The 17,447-nt window shown below is 42.1% G+C and overlaps 1 protein-coding gene across 3 annotated transcripts in view; it reads left to right on the forward strand.

The window, feature by feature from the left end:
• Positions 1–15,235, forward strand: part of GADL1 (glutamate decarboxylase like 1) — a 187,157-nt gene extending 171,922 nt beyond the window's left edge. The window contains exon 14 of one of the 3 annotated variants that reach the window (XM_072153577.1): positions 11,447–15,231. In XM_072153577.1, coding sequence (XP_072009678.1) covers positions 11,447–11,620 — 174 coding nt within the window. In that variant the 3' untranslated portion in view covers positions 11,621–15,231. Of the gene's footprint in view, positions 1–11,446 lie in introns of all 3 variants that reach the window. The other 2 variants (XM_072153576.1, XM_072153578.1) reach the window with 2 other exon arrangements.
• Positions 15,236–17,447: the final 2,212 nt, after the last annotated feature.

Raw genomic sequence — 17,447 nt, forward strand, 5'->3', positions numbered from 1 at the left:
CTGCCCAGGACCCTGCCACAAAAACCCCATCGTCGCCTCCACGATCCTCCACAGCATCCACCAGCGTTCAGCTCTCCATACCCCAGACGCTGGAGCGGAAACGCAAATATAGTGCAACCCACCCGCACGCCCAAGCCCTTAATGTGCACATCTCAAGATTGCTAAGCCTGGAGATGCTGCCCTATAGGCTAGTAGAGACCGAGGCCTTTCGCAGCCTCATGGCGGCGGCCGCCCCTCGGTATTCGGTCCCCAGCCGCCACTACTTTTCCCGATGTGCCGTCCCAGCCCTGCACCAGCACGTGTCAGACAACATAATCCGTGCCCTGACCAACGCCGTTTCTGACAAGGTCCACCTGACCACGGACACGTGGACGAGTGCTGCCGGGCAGGGCCACTATATATCGCTGACGGCACATTGGGTTAACTTGGTGGAGGCTGGGACCGAGTCTGACCCTGCGGCTGGTCATATACTGCCGACGCCGAGGATTGCGGGGCCTACCTCGGTCCAGGTGTTTCAGGCCTACTATGCCTCCTCCTCCTCCCACCCCTCCTCCACCTCCTCCTCCGAACGACCATCCGTGGGCATGGCGCCATCAGTCGCTAGCTCTAGGCACAGCAGCAGTGCCGTCGCTAAGCGACAGCAGGCGGTGCTGAAACTGCTGAGCCTAGGCGATAAAAGGCACACCGCCCAAGAACTATTACAGGGCATCACGGCGCAGACTGATCTGTGGCTGGCACCGCTGAACCTGAAGCCAGGCATGGTTGTGTGTGACAACGGCCGTAACCTGGTGGCGGCTCTGCAACTCGGCAGACTGACACATGTGCCATGCCTGGCCCATGTGTTAAATCTGATAGTTCAGCGTTTCCTCAAGACATACCCCAATCTGTCTGATTTGCTCACGAAGGTGCGCCGCATCTGTGCGCATTTCAGGAAGTCCAGCACAGATGCTGCCACTCTCAGGGCAGCGCAGCGCCGCCTCCAACTGCCCGCTCACCGACTGTTGTGCGACGTGCCCACGAGGTGGAATTCAACACTGACCATGTTATCCAGAGTTTACCAGCAGCGCCGAGCGATTGTAGACTGCCAGATGTCAACTTCCACCAGAACTGGTAGTCAGGTCAGTCAGCTTCCTCAAGTCTACAATGAGGAGTGGACGTGGATGTCTGATATCTGTCAGGTGCTGAGTAACTTTGAGGAGTCAACACAGATGGTCAGTGGCGATGCCGCCATCATCAGCCTCACCATCCCGCTGCTTGGCCTGTTGAAAAACTCTCTGGTCAGCATGAAGTCGGAAGCTTTGCGCTCCTCACAAGAGACGGGGGAAGAAGATTCCCTTGTTGATAGCCAAAGCACCCTTAGGTCTGTTTCTCAGCGCATATCGGAGGAGGTGGAGGAGGATGAGGAGGAAGAGGAGGAGAATGTTGGCGAGACACAAGAGGGGACCATTGCTCAGACCTTCACTGTTCAGCGTGTATGGGCAGAAGAAGAGGAGTTGGAGGAGTTGGAGGAGGAGGAGATGGACAGTCAGGCCAGTGAGGGGAGTGAATTCTTGAGAGTTGGGACTCTGGCGCATATGGCAGATTTCATGCTAGGCTGCCTATCCCGTGACCCTCGCGTTCAAAGAATTTATTCCAGCACCGATTACTGGGTGTTCACTCTCCTGGACCCACGGTACAAGCAAAATCTTTCCACTCTCATCCCTGGAGAGGAAAGGAGTGTGAGAATGCATGAATACCAGCAGGCCCTGGTGCACAAGCTGAAACAGTATTTCCCTTCTGACAGCGCTAGCGGCAGAGTGCGTAGTTCTGCGGGACAAGTAGCGAGGGAGAGTAGGCGAGCAGGCAGCTTGTCCAGCACTGGCAAGGGTACGCTTTACAAGGCTTTTGCCAGCTTTATGTCACCCCAGCAAGACACTGTCACCTGTCCCCAGTCTCGGCAGAGTAGGGCTGATCTTTACAGAAAGATGGTGAGGGAGTACGTAGCTGACCATACCATCGTCCTAAATGATCACACAGCTCCCTACAACTACTGGGTTTCAAAGCTGGACATGTGGCACGAACTGGCGCTGTACGCCTTGGAGGTTCTTGCCTGCCCTGCCGCTAGCGTCTTGTCCGAGCGGGTTTTCAGTGCAGCTGGTGGCATCATCACCGATAAGCGTACACGCCTGTCGACTGACAGCGCTGACAGGCTGACGCTTATCAAAATGAATAAAGCCTGGATTTCTCATAATTTCCAATCTCCACCAGGTGAAGGAAGCTCAACCTGAATAATTTATCCACTCCTCCTCCTCCTCATTTTCCTCCTTCTCCTCCTCTTTGTACAGTAAAGCAGAGGAAACTGGCTATTTTTTGACAGGGCCCACTGGCTCTAGCTATAGTACTTTATGCATGTAATTTTTCTGGAGGGCCACCGACCCGGTCCTCTGTTTTCAACAATTTTTGGGAGTGCCACATACAGGCACTCAATCTATTCAATTTTTCTGGAGGACCACCTACCTGCTCCTCTATTTTGAAAACTTTTTTGGACTGCCACATACAGGCACTCAATCTATTCCATTTTTCTGGAGGGCCACCTACCTGCTCCTCTGGTTTGAAAACTTTTTTGGACTGCCACATACAGGCACTCAATCTATTCCATTTTTCTGGAGGGCCACCTACCTGCTCCTCTGGTTTGAAAACTTTTTTGGACTGCCACATACAGGCACTCAATCTATTCCATTTTTCTGGAGGGCCACCTACCTGCTCCTCTGGTTTGAAAACTTTTTTGGACTGCCACATACAGGCACTCAATCTATTCCATTTTTCTGGAGGGCCACCTACCTGCTCCTCTGGTTTGAAAACTTTTTTGGACTGCCACATACAGGCACTATCCAAATTGAATTGTCTCCATAGCAGCCTCCACACGTTGTCTCCATTGCTACCTCCAAAAGTCGTTTATATAGCTGTCTCCATACATCGTCCCTTTATCAAACGAGGTGTGTCAGGCCGAAATTTGGGTTGTTTTCATGGATTCCACATCAAAGTTGTTAACCTTGTCGCCACCCTGCTGTGTTATCCACAAAATACACTGGCAAACTTTTACCATTTACGGATATTATTTCAGCGCTTCTTGCGCATCTGTTTACATTCCCCTCACCCGCCATATCCTAAACTTATAAGAACGCTACTACACTTGATCTTATACAAAAGGTTCTTAGAAGTGCTGTTTGGGGAGTAGCCTAGAGACAGGGGCTTGGATTGGCGAAAGCTCGCCTGGCAGCGGAGCGCCAGCTCCATGCGCATCATGCGCTTCTTGCGCATCTGTTTACATTCCCCTCACCCGCCATATCCCAAACTTATAAGAACGCTACTACACTTGATCTTATACAAAAGGTTCTTAGAAGTGCTGTTTGGGGAGTGGCCTAGAGACAGGGGCTTGGATTGGCGAAAGCTCGCCTGGCAGCGGAGCGCCAGCTCCATGCGCATCATGCGCTTCTTGCGCATCTGTTTACATTCCCCTCACCCGCCATATCCCAAACTTATAAGAACGCTACTACACTTGATCTTATACAAAAGGTTCTTAGGAGTGCTGTTTGGGGAGTAGCCTAGAGACAGGGGCTTGGATTGGCGAAAGCTCGCCTGGCAGCGGAGCGCCAGCTCCATGCGCATCATGCGCTTCTTGCGCATCTGTTTACATTCCCCTCACCGCCATATCCCAAACTTATAAGAACGCTACTACACTTGATCTTATACAAAAGGTTCTTAGAAGTGCTGTTTGGGGAGTAGCCTAGAGACAGGGGCTTGGATTGGCGAAAGCTCGCCTGGCAGCGGAGCGCCAGCTCCATGCGCATCATGCGCTTCTTGCGCATCTGTTTACATTCCCTTCACCCGCCATATCCCAAACTTATAAGAACGCTACTACACTTAACTTGGTGCAGGCTGGGACCGAGTCTGACCCTGGGGCTGGTCATATACTGCCGACGCAGAGGATTGCGGGGCCTACCTCGGTCCAGGTCTAAAAAAGGCCTACTATACCTCTTCCTCCTCCCACCCCTCCTCCACCTCCTCCTCCTCCTCCGAATTACCATCCGTGGGCATGGTGCCATCAGTCGGTAGCTCTAGGCACAGCAGCAGTGCCGTCGCTAAGCGACAGCAGGCGGTGCTCAAACTGCTGAGCCTAGGCGATAAAAGGCACACCGCCCAAGAGCTATTACAGGGCATTCCACATCAAACTTGTTAACTTTGTCGCCACCCTGCTGTGTAATCCACAAAATATACTGGCAAACTTTTATCATTTACGGATATTATTTCAGCGCTTCTTGCGCATCTGTTTACATTCCCCTCACCCGCCATATCCCAAACTTATAAGAACGCTACTACACTTGATCTTATACAAAAGGTTCTTAGAAGTGCTGTTTGGGGAGTAGCCTAGAGACAGGGGCTTGGATTGGCGAAAGCTTGCCTGGCAGCGGAGCGCCAGCTCCATGCCAAGGTCCAACTAACATAGTTTTAACTGCAGCACCTTTAATCTACTACTAGTTCACTGCCTCCATACATGGTCCCCTTATCAAACGAGCTGTGTCAGGCAGAATTTTGGATTGTTTTCATGGCTTCCATGTTAACTTTGTCGCCACCCTGCTGTGTAATCCACAAAATATACTGGCAAACTTTTATCATGTACCGATATTATTTGAGCGCTTCTTGCTCACCTCCTTTGGTTCCTTTGGTTCCTTTGGTTCCCATTGGTTTGAAGCCTGAGTCCATTTAGGGTATGTTGCCATGACACTCTCTAGCCTGCCGCTGCTGCCGCTGCCTCTGCATGCCATCCCCTATAGTGTCAGGGTCAATTATTGGATGTTTTAGATGCTATCTAGCCTCATTCGGTCACTCTGTCATGGCCATGCTGTTGCCCATAATTTTGGCATAATGGTGCGATTAAGCAGCCTCAGAGGCATCCATGCATGCTGCCCCTGCTGTTTCCTGTCCATTTCCGTGGTGTTTCCATCCTTTTCTGAGGTTCCCAGGAGTTTGGCCAAGCTTCCCTGTGCAGAGCCTTGGTCCCCTTGAAAAATGCTCGAGTCTCCCATTGACTTCAATGGGGCTCGTTACTCGAAACGAGCACTCGAGCATCGGGAAAAGTTCGTCTCGAATAACGAGTACCCGAGCATTTTAGTGCTCGCTCATCTCTATTTATAACATATATGTAATGTACTGTATCTGTATACAGTGTATGATGTGTATATATTTACTGTATTATGCTGTGTGTGTGTTTCTATGGTGTACGTTTGTATATGACACTGCATGAGTACAGGCGGTCCCCTACTTAAGAACACCTGACTTACATTCGACATCTAGTTACAAACGGACCTCTGGATTTTGGTAATTTTCTGTACTTTAGTCCTAGGCTACAATAAACATCTATAACAGTTATCACAGGTGTCTGAAATGAAGCTTTATTGTTTATCCTGGATCTTATGACAATCCAACATTTTTAAAATCCAATTGTCACAAAGACCAAAAAAGTTTAACTGGGGTTACAATGATAAAGTATACAGTTCCAACTTACATACAAACTCAACTTAAGAACAAACCTACAGACCCTATCTTGTACATAACCCGGGGACTTCCTGTATATGATTAATTTGTTTATATGCTTATATTGTAACTCCTATTTATGAATATACAAATATGTATATTTTCTGAGTAGGAAGGGGGCCCAATTCAGAAGCCTGCTATGGGACCCTGCCTCTCCAAATTACGCCCCTGAAGAAATATATATTGATAAATAAACAAAGACAGATAAATAGACAGCAGCCTACCCAGCACCCTATACCTGATCCCCTGCTATATTCGTCTCAATTAATTCAGAGACAAGTCTTTACAAAGCGCCCACACCCTGATCAGAAGGGGTTGACAACATTACTTATAAACTGACACTACACAGGCTGATGCCGTCTTACACGATAATTGTCAGTCAGTGACACAGACATTAGTGAAACCAGGAAGAGGACTTCAATAACACCTCACCCAGCCAAGGTTTATCACTGCTGAATTCACCACCAAATGTCTTCAGCTCCGTGCAGTACATCTCCACACTGCACCCCTGAAAAAGCCACAGTCACTTACAGTATAAAGTCACCTGTATAACATAGGTTACATATAGGAACCCTTAATTATTATCATTATTATTATTGTTATTAATAATATATATTCAATGTGTTTTTAAATCTAGTGTAGACACACAAGGTAACATGCATCGCCAAACACATATGTATAAGTTATTTATATAAGTAACAACATGGGTTTTGTTTTATAACATTACCAATAATATTAAGGATGAACAATATATAAACCATGTTTCGATTAATATAATACATGTGCGTTTGATGAAGGGTTTCTTCCAATGCGTTTCAAAATATAATAGAAACGCATCGTGTAAACACAGCCTTAAAGGGGTATTCCCATTTCAGAAAATTAATGTGTATTCATTAAATTACGTTAAAGTAATGTGAAAATTAATTTGTATTTTAAAAAATGATACAATTTTCCAATATACTTTCTGTATCAATTCATTGTGGTTTTCTAGATTTCTGCTTGCTGTCCTATATAAAGCTTCTATTTTTACTACCATTGGACAGGAATGTGACCATGGTCACATAGGTACTCGTTATAACCCACAACTCTGATTAGTCTCTGTGATACTAACCAGCCTTGCACCTGTGTGACCATGGTCAGATTTTTGTCCCCTAATACAAACAATAACAATTATTTGCTGAAATGGGAATCCCCTTTAATAGTCTATATGCAGCCCCGCAGATCCACAGTCTATATACAGTCCCCCAGCCGACAGTCTATATTCATACCCCAGCACACAGTCTATATAGAGCCTCCCCAGCCCCAAATCTGTATACAGCCCCTCAGGCTCTCAGCTAGGGAGAGGAGCAGACTGGACAAACTGATTAGGAAAGCCAGCTCTGTCCTGGGGGGTCCTCTTGACACAGTGCAGGTGGGAGCTGAGAGGAGGACACTGTGTAAATTGAAATCTGTTCTGGAGAATAGCTCCCATCCTCTGCCTGAGATTGTGGTGGCATTGGGGAGCACCTTCAGTGACCGACTGCTTCTCCCCAAGTGTGAGAGCATTATCGGAAGTCATCCCTCCCTGCTGCGATCAGGCTGTTCAACAAACAAGACCCAAACAGAAGTTACCTGTGCCCCCCCCCCACCCCCACCTAACCATGCAGGTGCCATCCACAGACTGAATATCAAACTGCTAATCATTGCGTGTCTCTTTTTTTTCTTGTCTCTTTATCCCCTTTTTGTTCAATTATCCCTAATATTATTGTTGTCATTGTTTGTACTTCACTCTCTGTACCCTCTCTGCTGCTGTAACACTGTGAATTTCCCCACTGTAGGACTAATAAAGCCCCCCATCTATATACAGCCCCTATCTATGTGCAGACCCCACAACCCCCATACATATTCTATTTATATACAGCCCCCAAGTCTATTTATATGCAGCTATATAATGAGATAGCAATAAATAAAATAATAAAACTAATAATTACCTCCCTTTCCTCCTGGCTCTCCTGCCACCAGGTTGCATCTCTGTGTCGTGACACAGGTGGTAAGTGATGATATGCTGCCTTGGTCCTCCAAAGTGTACAGAGCAGTGAAGACAAATGGGTCTTGTCTGCGCCACTCTGCATATTAATAGACATAGGTGCTGTTCATATATGTCATACAGTGTGGCAGGTCTGTACACACAAATGCCCATTCTTCAGCCCCCTCATATGGCCCTATCTGGGGGCCCTTTTATGATGGGTGCCCTGGGCAATGGCCTAGATTGCCATGGTATTTCGCCAGCCCTGTATGTACAATATTGACCACAATGGCCTTATGGGAAAAGGCTGTTGACATCATTTTTACATGTTAAGTATTTGGTTAGTATTTTGCATCTGAATTTGGAAAGACAAAATAGGTACAAATGTCTATTGCGTTTTCTCACGGCAGGTTCCACAACAGTTTTTTGTCTTGGCTAAATATTGATACAAAATAACAATCAGAATTCAGCCATCTATGAGAGGTCTTGTGTTGGCCATATGTACTGCCTTGAAGTACTATGCTGATTTCATCTAACATATAACATGTTAGGGGGAGATGTTTCATACACCGGAGCTCCTGAACTGGTGTATGATTGTGGCCATGCTCCTTGGAGCAACAGATATAGCAGAAGGCTTAGGCTGGGAAAAACTACACCAGGCCTGAAGAGTATGCAAGGCACAGGGGAGAAACGCCCCATGCCCACCCACTCCACCGGTCGCCACACCCCTCTATGCCCCCTTCACGCCACATGGCATGGAGGTGGCGTAGTTGCTATTGCTATTGTTCCATTATACATTTCATTGCTTCCACACCAGAAAACTGGCATATAAGCTCTGATAAATCTCCCCCATAGAGTTCAGATCAACTCAGCTTAGGCAAATTGGAACTGGCAGATCTGAAAGTTTCATATGCTGAATTCAGAATTCAGCTCCTGATACACTCCTGAGCTGCATCAGAATATATGCTGCTGCTACAGAAAGTCATAATACACATCTCAGCTGCTGAAGAAAATCATTATACACTTCAAAGTATACACCTCAGCTGCTGCAGAACATCAGAAAAAGCATAATCATTGGTTCATTTAAATGTAATCTAATAATGAATTCGTTGTAAGTTAAAATGCTGCGCCCCTTAGCAAGAAATTCTGTGGATGCACAATATAATGAAAAAGTAAAATGCTACTAAGGGTGTATTTACATGGGACTGCATGTTAGGAGACTGGAGTGACAGGATGGATGCATTTACATGGGACTATTTTGGAAGGATTCAGTGAGTGCCTTATGTGTAGGGTGGTATGTTGATCAGGTGATTATTTTATCTTTGTTGGTGGATTTAAAGCGGTTGTCTTGGATTTGCACATGTATGCATCCGTCCATAAATGGGTAAAAGCTCCATTAATTTTTCTAAAGCTGAGCTTTAATACCATCACATACTGTAGTCCAGTGTGGAGCTGCTTGTGGAAGAAAGCATCCATGCCAAGTGCCAGAAAGAATATGTTAAGGGAAGAGAGTGTTTTTTACATGGGACTGTATTTTCTAGGGATGACATAGTTTTTATTAGTAGGAGTTTATTAGGTGCCATTAATGTGGTTATAGAGCAGGACAGTCTGTTAGACCATCACCTCAAAGATCAATGGGAGCAGAACATGAGAGGGGGAGCTTCTATTGAGAACTGAGGGCTCATGGGAATAGCATCCTGTGTCAGCCATCTTGGAGATAACTCTGCCTACTTTAGCAAACCCATAAAATATTGTGAATCATAAAAGAGAACTATTTAAGCTCCATTTTGTGATTAATGATATCGAGTTTTGTTGTATTACATTATTCCTTCCAGCATAATGGGTTTTTGTATCAGACAATCATATTCTTGGCTAACATGTCTTATTTTGAAGGCCTCAAAACTTATCATACTACCAGACTATGGAAATCCCCTCCTCTCCAAACGTACACTCAATGGGGGTCATTTACTGAGGGCCCGATTCGCGTTTTCCCGACGTGTTACCCGAATATTTCCGATTTTCGCCGATTTCCCCTGAATTGCCCCGGAAATCGGGGGGCGTGGCCAAACGAAAACCCGACGGATTCGGAAAAACCGCCGCATTTTTTAAAAAAAATCTGTCGCGGAGCTTGCACTTACCTTCACTCAGCCCGTCTCGGTGAACTTCAGCGCGTTCCGATGCTTTTCAGCGCAGCAGCGCCACCTGGTGGACAGCAGAGGAACTACCTTAATGAATCCCGGCCGGACCCGAATCCAGCGCAGAGAACGCGCCGCTGGATCGCGACCGGGTAAGTAAATCTGCCCCAATATATTTATAACCTTCTACTGACAATGACTTCATATATGGTTTACTATCAGGCATATATTATACCCTCTTTGAATAAAAACCGACCCAAATTAATTGCATTAATGTTGTATTGTATTGAGAACAAGAAGTATAGTCTGCAAACTTTATTTGGAAAAATCTTTACATTATTGACCAAGCTGAGCTATAACCCGGCATTCAATCAATGACTCATAAGCTAGAAGATATACAAACCTTGACTTCTATACAATGTTTCACCTTAATGAGTCATTTACTAAATAGCGCATTTGTGTACCGAGAAATCTGAGAAATAGTCACCTATGACTCATTCCTTCAATAATGCAGAGGATTGCAAAAGGTAAAATTGATAGTAATTTGTCTTACATAAGAGTTATTTGCTAATGTAAGTCTTTTCATAGAAAACCATAGGAAGCATGAGGGAGCAGATTAAATATATTCTCAGTTATATCAGTTATTTAGATGCGCACAAAATGTACAGTAAATACAACTGGTTAGGCCACATTCAGGTAATGCATCTGCTAATAAAATTACCTTAACCAGAATTCCAGATTGCTTATACACTAGCTGATTTTGGTCTTTTAGACATTTTCATTCATAATGCAGACTAAATAATACAGAAGTATTATATCCGACTGCATCTTTACAGTTAAAGAGGTTGTCCAGTTTCAGCAAACAAATGCTATGGTTCACATAATGAAAAAATAACTTTCTCACGGTTTTCTATGTATCTGCTTGCTAAAAGAAGCTTCATTGTTTAATTCAATTTGTAGAAATAATTCCATGGTCAGTTTGTGGAGTTTGCGGCAATATCCACTAATAGTCCGGGGCCTATTAAGGGATATAAATGCTCGACCGCCATTGGGGGGAAAACTTTAAGACTGACATTGAAAATGGCAGTCTTAATGAATACCCCAAATATATAATGACATTAGGAACAGATATCTTATATAAAAGCAGAGTATTTGCCAGCAAATCTTCATCTGATAACCTGCAATGTGTGAGCCCTGTGTAAAAAATTAATTGTTCTAATAGCAAATGTTATTACTTCATCTCATGAATGATATTCTAAATCAATTTGCAAACTAATACTTAAAGGTCAAGAATAAACTTCAATGAAGCCATAGATCTAGTGATTGATTGGCTTTCCTGTTTGCACATGCTTATTTAATATTACCAATTGACTTGTCTCTATATTGAGGCAACATTTTGGTCAACATATAGGAAACCCTACATTTTTATTTTTTGCTTTACAATGCACTATATATATGTGATAACAAAGGACCAGGAGAATATATCATTCATCAATCCATATAAAACTATGCCTAGAATGGATCTTCAAGAGATTGGTGGGTTTCCCAGTGAATAGGAGTTGAGTTATAGTAATAAATCTCAACCACTGCACAGAGAATGGAGCTTTTCTAACGTCTCACTTCTCTATATTGATCACAGATCTGGAAGCTGGATAGGAAATCAAGTAAATGTTGTTCAAAATGTTGCTTAAAAAGTGATATTTTTAATCCGATTCTACGTGTCTCATTTTAGGTGGCTCCAACAATTAAAGAGAGGATGATGAAAAAGGGAAACATGATGATTGGATATCAGCCTCACCGTGACAAAGTCAATTTCTTCCGTCAAATTGTCATCAGCCCACAAGTCAGCCGCGAAGACATGGATTTCGTATTGGATGAGATCGAACTACTTGGAAGAGACTTGTAGCTGTGGCCTAGCAGCACAATGTGCTGCTCTAAACTAGGCTCAAAAGTCAGAGACTGAAGCATTTACACTCAACAACCATCCTATATACCTAGACTCATTCATACATGTATTTTTTATGTAAATTGCACATCATTGTTAAAGCAACAAAGAATCAATACTGTGAAAATTCTATAGAGAATGATATATAATCACTTTCTGCTTTCATATAGGCTATAGCTTGTGAACTAGTTTAACTATTAGATCTGATATTGTAGAAGTTTCTTGGTTTCTTTCTAACATACATGTGATTTTAAAATAATTACGCTTCACGCAAGTAGTGAGGTGTGGCATTGCTGCTGCTATTGGAGGGCACGAGTTTGCTTCTCTTTGGAAATGTAACCTTTGTATTATTCTATAGCTTGGGAATAGTAATAATAATGATAAATGGTAATAGCGCTTCCCTTCTCAACACTAAGTAATATCTTTATACAATAGATTAAAATCAGGGAATGTAAGTAATTGTATTTATATTTAAAGAAAAATGAACATTAATGTAATTGTCCAAGTTATAAAAAAATGGGCAGAGCTAAGTTATAGAAAAGGCAATACTGACCAGTTTTATCCCATGATACCATTTTCTTATTTCCATTTTGATGTGTCATCCCTAAGCTGATCTTGAAATTTGTGAAAGACTCCAACTTCTTAAACCAATTCAATATAATACAATGACATTGTAATACCCCTTAAAAGGTTAACAACCTTATAATGGGAGAACCGTTAAGATGGTCCTTCCCTAATCTACAGAGCAGACACAAAACAATCAATCACAAAACATTCAAACAAATAGATAAACATAATAAGGACTGGTAAACTATATGGGTCACAACTGAGGTAGCATACAGAACTGCATATTCAGAAAGCCTAAAATCAGATTGCTATAAAAACAGAAGAAGCTAAACAGTAGAACTGATAGTAGAGCTGGCAAAATGACTTTTAACTGGCAAGGGACATAGCCCACTGAAAATATTTATGTGTTAGCCAGGAGCCTTGCTCTAGGTGAAAGGGCTCTGATATTCAGAGTGAGGTAACCCTGGCCGGTCCAGAACCAAACTGCAGAGAGTTGGTTGCAGAAGGCTCCATCAGTGGCCCAACACCATTCAAACTGCAGAAAGGCAAGAAAGTCACAGAGAAATCAGCAGGTTGTGACAAACCCAACATAAATACTGTCTGGTTCCACATAAATCTCTGTAGCGGAGATTTAACACATGCCAACACATCGTGTGCCAGCACATAACTAAGCCCCATCTCTCCCGCCGCACCAGATCTGGTAGGATGCTTTTGCAAGTTCCTGCCGCAGGCATATGGTAGTAACACCTCACACCTGCCATTTTGGGGTACAAGCATTAATAAATCTTCCCCATAAAGTACACCACTTCATGATATCATCTTGTAAAACATGTTAGCATAACATGGGAAGCTGTTTATTTCATGACAAGAGGGTAGATTGTATAAACTATAAACTATATCCAGTCATTGGTCTCATCAGTCTTGTACCAGATGATGCTGAGGCCAGTGACTGGTTGCATGACAATCTGGTGTATTCATTGCTAGTGCCGATGCCATCATTGCTTTAAGACCTTGTATTATGGGAAATAAAACTGGCAAGTATCACTTTTTTGCTATTTTATTATTTTCTAGTGCTAATTTATTACTATTTCTTAGATGACCCCATCAAAGCCTTCTGATAATTTATATATTTATTTTCTAATTATGAATCAGACTCATTAAATGGAAAAGGGAATATCCACTAAAGGGAATATATTGAATACAACATTTTAGTATAACAAGCTAAATAGATTTGTATTCTGTAGGCAAAAAGAGCTTTAATGCCTTAAACAGTTTGTCTCTACATTAAATGTATTGCTGAGAACACGATCCCTTGCTGTTATCACCCTCATGCATTCAGTCTGTAATGGGGAGACCAGTAGTGCAACCTGCGTAGCTGCACAGGGACCAGTGGAAACTTTCAACCCAAAGCCACTACCCAAAATACCCCAAAAAAGTAAATACATACAAAAACAAATATGCAAAATAGCAATCTTTATTCAATGTAATAAAAACATATGAATAAAAGTATACACCACAAATAAAAGTATTACACATAGCCCACAGCCTCCAAACTCACCCATAATATAACAACTACACAGATCAAAGATAATAGGACAGGCAAACAAAATACATCAAGTAGAAAGCCAAAAATTACAAACTGGTATAAAGTATGAGATGTGCGATACCCCAATATGTTATTTGCTTTGCTTACTCTGGGGGTGTCTGGAGGTAAAACATATTGGTTTGTATTTTTGTCTCTACTTGATGTATTTTTCCTAGTGATGATAACCTGCCTGTCTTGTTTGGTGTAGCATTTAATTGGGTGATATTTTTGAGACCTGTAGCCACCCTGAATATTTTGTCTATTCAATTTCAAGGCCAAAGATGACCGATAGGGGACTCCAAAATGATATGTGGGATCACAATGGGTTCATATACGATTCTTGTAGTGGGACCCGCCACAATCTATGTTTTTCATTGCTTTCAATGACATATATGCATTACAGATTAGACCAGTATAACAGGGAAACTTGGACTAGGAACTAGGAATTTTCCTTTTCAAGTGCAATAGATTTCACCTAAATGAGCTTCAGACAAATTAAGTTTATTAGTCTTGTTATGATTAATAGAAGATTTTGTACTATTTTTTTGTGTGTCTATAATGGCTTTAAGATCAAAGACGCTTTTAGCAAGATGCTGCAGATCTATCACTAGCAATCTCTTTATGAAGCTGTGATGGTTCAGTAAAGGGTAACTGTAGCTGTTAAGTGCATCTGTGGAATCACAACTGCCTCTTCCTTATTAAAGTTTGCTTTAATCATTGGACAAACACAAAAATAAATTATTATATATAAACGATATGACGTGACAATATGTGACATATGCTTCATACATCAATGCTTTTGTTTTATATGACAATAGGTTAAGTATTTGATGCATATGTTGATTAAAGGGGTTGTCCATTTTCCCTCAAAATTTGAAAGTGTTAAAAAAATTAGAAACAATGCATATGTATCTGTCTATTCCTCAAGGGGTCCAGCATTGCCTCTTACAACATGTGACTGATGGAGACAAACAGTGGCCACTACATGCATTACTACAATCATTACATCCATCATAGAGCTACAATACCTGTAACACAAGAGGAAGCAGTGCATTAGTCACATGTCATATGCATGTATACAGATACCAGGAAGAGCTACGGAGAGGCAGCCCTGGATTCCCAGGTAAACGGTAAAAAAATGCATTATTTCTGAGTTTTTGTAATTTCCAAATTTTTCAAAACTACACAACCTCTTTAATGAATTTAGCTTCAGGAGTAGAATGCTTAAATACAGCATATGTAACAGTACACAACAGATTCAAAGACTTAATTATACAATTTTCTTTCTCTTTTTTACTACTTTTGTGTCAATAAATTTCATTTCATCTACAGTGTGATTATTTGAATTTACTGTACATTAACAGCAGGAAATGTTTACGAAAACTTACCTTTAATCCATCATAATAAATCCATGATGATAAACCAGTGACACTTAGGCCAAATTCACACGACCGTATGTGGGACGTCTGCAGTGCCACAAGCTTGTGGCCGCATGTAGGTACCACATAAACGGCAATGGCCACTGGGAGCGCTACAGTGCCACAGACGTGTGGCACCATACCACTCCGTACACGGAGTCCTATCTCTCCCCATGTGCACAGCTGTGCGCCATGCATCTCTATGGAGAGGGGAGGGGCCACCTCTCAATCACGTTGGATGTATGCCCGCCTGGCTAAGGCCCGGTGGGCATGCGTTTGTTGAATCCATCCTTAGTCATAGATCCAGGCATTGTGATTGTGATAACTTTATTTTATTTGTTATATATCCATGGCCTCCTTTCTTCTAAAATCAACTTAAAATCACATTATGGTAATGAAGCCATTGAAGAGATACGTGCCGCCATTGCCTTCTATTGGGGACGTATGTATGGCCTCAAGTTTGCGGCCGTATATAAGTCCCCCAACTGTCCTGTGCATGGGACCTTAGTGTAAGCGTCCCTGATTTATTATGCTTGATTTCTATAGTAGATTTCCTTTAACTAACATGGTAGTACCCCCTATTCCAGTAACACTACTTATTTCCCACCTTTCATTCATACTTTGCTTTAGTGATCACATTCAATATATCAATGTGACCGAAGTAGTCAATCTTGGCATAATTCATGGGGGAACTGGCTACAGTGGTCACCTGGGGAAACAGACTGTTAGAGACCTCCAGGTTGGCTACATTGAAATATTAAGTTCTCTATCATGTGAGTATTGCATTTATCATTCTATAAAATATTTCAACATCTTATATACCTCATTTATTGTCCGTATTTGAAAAAGCATTTAAAATTTTGTATTTTTGTGAAGTATGTATCCGTATCCAAAACAACTTCTAACCCTCCCAAAATGTAAGTTTCAAAGTAGGGACACATTTCTTATTGACAATGGGAATTATTGTATCATTTTGTTTATTTATTCTCGCGCTTCCTGGAAGAATGGCAAAGGCATACCACAATCCTCGATTGGCATATAGAATTGCTTATTGGCCCACTAAAACTACTGCGATATTGGCACTTAGCTAAACTGCTAGGGATGTGTCTAGGATCCAAATGTCTCCAAAACTAACAAGGGAGCTATAATTAAAATTCTTACTGAGGTTCAGAATAGTAATGTAATATGTTTACAATGTAACCCAAATATTTTCTTAGATTATATCACTATCCTTCGCTTGCCCACTTTTTTGGAAATACTGTGCTCATGTCTACTAAGAAAATGTCAATTATCAAACCCTGTTAATAAATGTAAAGAGCATGTCCTATTGGATTACCTGAATACCTAAAAAACATCCTACCTGAAAATGAATAATGATACCCAATAAAATAGGAGAAGGTACAAGGGGTGTGAAGATTTAATGCAGGTACTATCCATACAGTAGCTGACACAACAACAATCTATGTTATTGAATAGAACGGGCTGGATAATGCTACTGTACCCTATGACACTTGGATGATGTAAATAATACATTATGAAGCACAACTCATGGTTTGAAGCAAAGTATAAAAGTTAGAGGAAAGTTAGGTTAAATGCCACAAACAGTGAAAAGATTTCTGTGTGCCATCCTTTTTTGAATAAATACATTACCTTTTAATGAGTCAATGCCCAAGACTTTGCATCCAATCCGTTAAAGAGTAGAGCACGCCCTAGTCAGAAGATCACTCATAGACAATAGTTTATGAGAATCTGTGACTAATGGCTTCCTGGCTGGAAATTCCTGTAAAAAACGTAAGAACGAATTGTATTTTTCACAGCCAAGACTCAGCACGTTCGTGTGCAGGTAGCCTAAGGCAAGACAGTGTTGAACTGCGGAATGATAAATCTGGCCAAGTTGAAGACTCCGTAGTCTAGATTTTTATATCCATTTGTTGGCTTCATACAAGAAAAATGAAGGAAAATGTGTGAGATTTTGCATAATTCTACAGTCTACGTTCTATTGTCTTACTAGTTGTAGACATGTCCAAAAAAGTCTTGAAAGTCTGGAAAAATGTAGTTCAAAGGTTTTGAAAAAGACAGATTTGGGTGCAAAATAAGACTGATTAATAAATCTGCCCAACTATGTACTGTATGTCGGTTACAGCTTCTTATCTAAAAAAATTGTCCTTGGTCCATAGCAACTAATCTGACTACTGAACTCTTATTGCTTAAGATTAAA

Source organism: Engystomops pustulosus, chromosome 5 (assembly GCF_040894005.1).
Source record: "Engystomops pustulosus chromosome 5, aEngPut4.maternal, whole genome shotgun sequence".
Lineage (NCBI taxonomy): Eukaryota > Metazoa > Chordata > Amphibia > Anura > Leptodactylidae > Engystomops > Engystomops pustulosus.